Consider the following 4,830-nt stretch of genomic DNA (forward strand, 5'->3'; position numbering starts at 1 on the left):
AATTTTATATAATTTTTCTTTGACATGGTTATAGATACTATACGATTTCGTATTTATCAAAAGTTTATTACTCTTTATGACTGTCTAGCATTATACTTATTTAATTTTATTAAATTGTATATTTTGATATATGCTTATTGAATGTGTGTGTGCTCTCTTGTTTTAAGCTTTTATTATATTTATTTTAGTATCTTATAGTTTGCATTTAATATTTATTTTACACCCTATTTTTATTATTTATTTCATTTTTTTTTTTCATTATCCTAAGTTCTTTTAATTTCCTGCACTCCATTTTCAGTGCTTTGTTTCCTGCTTTTCTTGAGTCACATTTTATCTTGAGTTGTAGCAGCTTTTTGTGTCGCAACTTTAGTAAAGGTAATTTCTTCTTAATAAGTGGATCGATATTTTTATTTTCTATAAGTTGTCATTCATTACACATAGATAATGTTTAATCAAGGATATTTTATAATCAAAAAATTTAGGTTTTGTTTAATTTTTCTGTAGGTATTGCTGTTGGAAAGTCAAAGAATGGATTTAAGTTTAGCGGAAAAAGATGAGAACAGTGATGAACGAAGTTATGTTTTGTTGATATATGAAGATGTTAATGCAAATGCAACTAAAGATTGTGTGCCACTTTGTAATTTGTTGGTTTCTCTTCTTGCACATCAGATGCTTCTGCAAACCATTGGCACAATTTTATTGCAAGGGACCCAACACATTATTCCAAGGTAATTCACATTTCTGCATTTTTTGCTGAATTTTTTTTTTTCAGAGGTTCATTTATATGATTTACTTTTTTGTTATGATTTCAGTTTAGCTGCTGTTGTACCAAATAAGAACAACCAAAGAATACTTCTAAGCCTTCCAGAAGAAGCCATTGAAGAATTATTGAAATGCTTGGAGTTGTCTTACGCTACTGCTGTGGAATTTGACTCAAGACCAGGATTGAAATTTCTGCTACAGAAAGTAGCACAGCTGGATCGTGCCGCCAATCTCTACAGGCAAGCAGGAGCAGCTTGGACTATCAATTTGATAACTCTCTTCGACCTTTGTATTTGTAAAAGCGAAAGAATCGACAACAGCAGTATTAAAGACATGAAAGAATTTCTTCCAAAGCTCCGTCAGAGCCTAGAGCAACTTTGTGATACGTATATTGACGTTCTTCTGGATAAGGACGGTGTTCATTCTGTTGTTGATAAGATAAATGAAAAAATTACTTTTATTATTGCTGAAACTGATGAACTTCCTGTATCTAGTGGCAGCCAAGTCTCAAATAATGAAGAAGAGAATGTCACTGAAGAAAACTTTGCTGAAGAAAAAAAAGAAGATTCTGAAAATGGTATTGAGATACCAGAACCTGATGAATCTGAAGTAGAGAAGAACTCATTATTAGCTGAAATCGAGAGACAAAAGAGAGACAGTATATGCAAGGTATATTTGATTCCTTACTTTTTTTTTCTGTCTTGGTATCACATCACCTAAAATTTTCTTATTCAATTATAGAAAAATATATTTATGTAGCCTTAACATTCTTTATTAATTCATTTTAAATATCCAATGTTTTGGCCAACCCTTCCATCATCAGGGACAATCTATTAAATAACAGCTTTTATTACAAACAATTTCAAAACCATTATTAATTATTATTAGTATACCTTAATTTTAATTCCACAACCCCACATTAATTATAAAAAAAATTCCAGGCTATTCTGCTCCGATCTGATATAATATTGTCAAATTAACTGATAAAACACAAATCCAATAAGGAAAATCATATTTATTTATTAATAAATATACACTATTTTATATTTAATTATCTATGTTTGTCACTATTCAATTTACATATAAATTCTTTATTTGCAAATTATGTTATAATACTATTATTAACTAAACAATAACATTATTTAACCTACCTCACAAGGTAGGCATATATTTTTATTTCAAACTATACTTTGATTTATTTTTCTAATTAAAAATCATATAAAATTTAATTATAAATAATTACTTAAAATTCACAAATTAATGTTACTTGAAATTTCTGTTTTTATTAATGTTGGTTTTAGTTACTCATATCTAACTAGAAATTAACTGTAAAGTTAATATTTTCTGATTTATAAGAATGTTACTAGCTTCAAACATTTTTTTCTTTAAAATATTATTTTCTTTGTGTTGTCAAAATCAACACTATGTTTATTTTTTATTATAATAAAATTTTAATATTATTTTTTCTGCATCAATGCTGTTGTATGGTCCTTTTTATTATTTTAATGTTTGGTTTCACCTACATATATTGCTGGACAATTGGAATTTTATGTATCAGTCCTCATTGATGTTTTGTCCTTTACTTTGCTGTAATAATTTTTAATTTTATTATCAGGTCTATAACATAAGGAGTATTCATTAACATTATTAAAAATATATATAAACTGAATTTTTCAAATCTGTGCCTAAATATCTAAGCTACGATTCAAAAATTACTGTAATCTAATCATCCTTCAATGTCCTAGTGAAAGACTATTGGTTGTCACCTTGTTAGAGTCTATTTTAACTCTGAACTCAGGATAGGTTTTAGTTCTATGAATTGAAGTAGTCCACTAATTACCCTAAATTGTCAATTCTTCACATTAAATAAAAAATTTTATAACACTCAATCTTCTCTATTATAATTTATCACAACACTGTGTTGACTGTGATAAAATGTTTTAATTTAATGTGAAGAATTGACAAATTAGGGTAGTTTGTGAACTGAAATTAATGACCTGGTCAGAATAGCCTGCATGAAGTAGTTTTTTAAATGATGTGGCTCTAAAATTTTATTAAGATTGTCCTTGAGGATGGCCGAATTGGCTGAAACGTCGGACTCAAAAAAAAAAATTTATTTAAACAATAATAACCAGTCTCAAAAAAGTGTAAAGATTCTATATAGAGAATATTTTATTTATTCCATCATTATTTTATTATGTTTATATCAAGTTATTTATTAATATTTACTTATTTCTCTTGGTTATTGATTTAGTTTTATATTTTGATCAGAATGTATCAATTATTCAAGTGAAAATATTTATTACCAATCCATTTGTATTACTATAATTTGTTCAATTTTTTTATCAGTCTTTACTGTTTTATCACAGTTTATGTAAATTATTATCTATTGTTTATTGTTTGGGATAAATTATTATTTCTTGAATTAATTATTAAATGAGAAATGCTATGCTCTATATAAGAGGGTTGCAGATTAAAATGCAAATATAGTTTTTGGCAGTATTAAGTTTTGTTTGATTAGTTTTATTAATTACATAATAATTTGTTTACAGGATAGAGAAGCACATATGGGCGTCTGGGCCGAAATGCTGGTCTCCGCTCTTGAGTTACTTTGTCAGTTGGACAGCGATCAGTTGAAAACTTTGCTTCCAGCTGTATTCCCGACTGTAAGGTCTCTAATCGCACACGCAACTCATTCATCTTTGAAATATCAGCTTGCTTCTTTGTATGATAAGTTAGCTTTAATATATGGCTTTAACCAGGTGGATTAACTTTTTTTTTTCTGAAAACTTGTTTAGTTAAATATAAACACAGTTAATTTAATTTAAAATGCTTATTGTCTCATAAATACTGGAAAGTACCTGATTGTGTTGTGGAAACCATGAAAATGTTAATCATTAGTTTAATATAAATTTTTTGTCCTGAAATTTTAGTTCATATTTTTACATATACAGTACATTCCTCATAGTTCAATATTAGTTAATCTGACATGCTTGTGATGTCTAAGGGAAGAACATTTTAACCAGTCATAATGGGGTTGTTTTTCTGTTATGTATTTGTTTATAAAAGTTAAACAACCTCTAAAATGGTCATTATTTTTTTAATAAAGAAGTATTATTACTAATTAAGCTTTGCATTCTTTCAAATTTAATTTCTCATTTTGTATTGTTTTAGTTGGGTCCTCTGTTGTCTGGAGTATTTGATAATCCAACAACTTTTTGGTCCCATATTTATCAAATTTTTTATTGATGTGTGAGTATATGGTATTTGTTTTATTAGTTTCCAAGTTTTAGAGCCTCTGATTTTCTGTTGGACTATTTGTATCGTGTAAGTAATCCGTCATTTGGTTTCAAAAACATTTTTCTTAAGAATTGTTTTTCAGAAATCTTTAATACTAGAAATAATGGGTCAATAGAAAAGTTTATTTCACTTTAAGGCTTTCATAATTAATTTTTGATCATAAAATGATTTTAAAAGATTCAAATTTTTATTTTAAATAGTTATAAACTTCAATTTACTTGAAATATAGTTAGAATTTTATACAAAACTTTTATATGTACATTTTTTATGTCTTAAGTAATGTTCCTAAGTTTTTTGGTCTTCTTTTGTACATTTTTATGGTTATTTAAGTCCGGAATCAATATTGTAATGAATGTTTGTTTTAATTAACATGAAATGTTGCCGTATTGAATATTATTTGTACAATTTATTCAGTGTGATGAAAAGTAATCATATTATTTCTCCATAGTTTTGTTTATAATTTATATGTCTCTGAGTAAGAAAGATATTCAACTTAGAAAATGGACCTGATTATATTGGAGATAAAAACTTTCTTCCAAAATGGAACTTTTCTATTTCTGTTTGGTATTTATTTAAATTATTAGCTATGTATCAAGAAATTATTAACTTTTAGTTAATGTTTGGCTTTAACATTGATTTGAACCAGGAATTGAAAGTAGCTATTTTTAATTTTGAATGAAATATGTGTCGACTTTGAGAAACTTTTAATGTCTGCTATAGTTCATGCAAGCAGCTAATATTATAAGTTACTGTTTGTATAAGTATATA

General features: G+C 26.9%; 1 protein-coding gene across 2 annotated transcripts in view; it reads left to right on the forward strand.

The window, feature by feature from the left end:
* LOC106689499 (brefeldin A-inhibited guanine nucleotide-exchange protein 3) overlaps positions 1-4,791 on the forward strand; it is a 35,729-nt gene extending 30,938 nt beyond the window's left edge. The window contains exons 28-30 of one of the 2 annotated variants that reach the window (XM_014434512.3): positions 505-728; positions 813-1,431; positions 3,315-4,791. In XM_014434512.3, coding sequence (XP_014289998.1) covers positions 505-728; positions 813-1,431; positions 3,315-3,533 — 1,062 coding nt within the window. In that variant the 3' untranslated portion in view covers positions 3,534-4,791. Of the gene's footprint in view, positions 1-298; positions 376-504; positions 729-812; positions 1,432-3,314 lie in introns of those variants that run through there. The other variant, XR_001344461.3, reaches the window with a different exon arrangement.
* Positions 4,792-4,830: the final 39 nt, after the last annotated feature.

This window comes from Halyomorpha halys, unplaced genomic scaffold, assembly GCF_000696795.3.
Source record: "Halyomorpha halys isolate HHAL.00 unplaced genomic scaffold, Hhal_1.1 Scaffold4.1, whole genome shotgun sequence".
Lineage (NCBI taxonomy): Eukaryota > Metazoa > Arthropoda > Insecta > Hemiptera > Pentatomidae > Halyomorpha > Halyomorpha halys.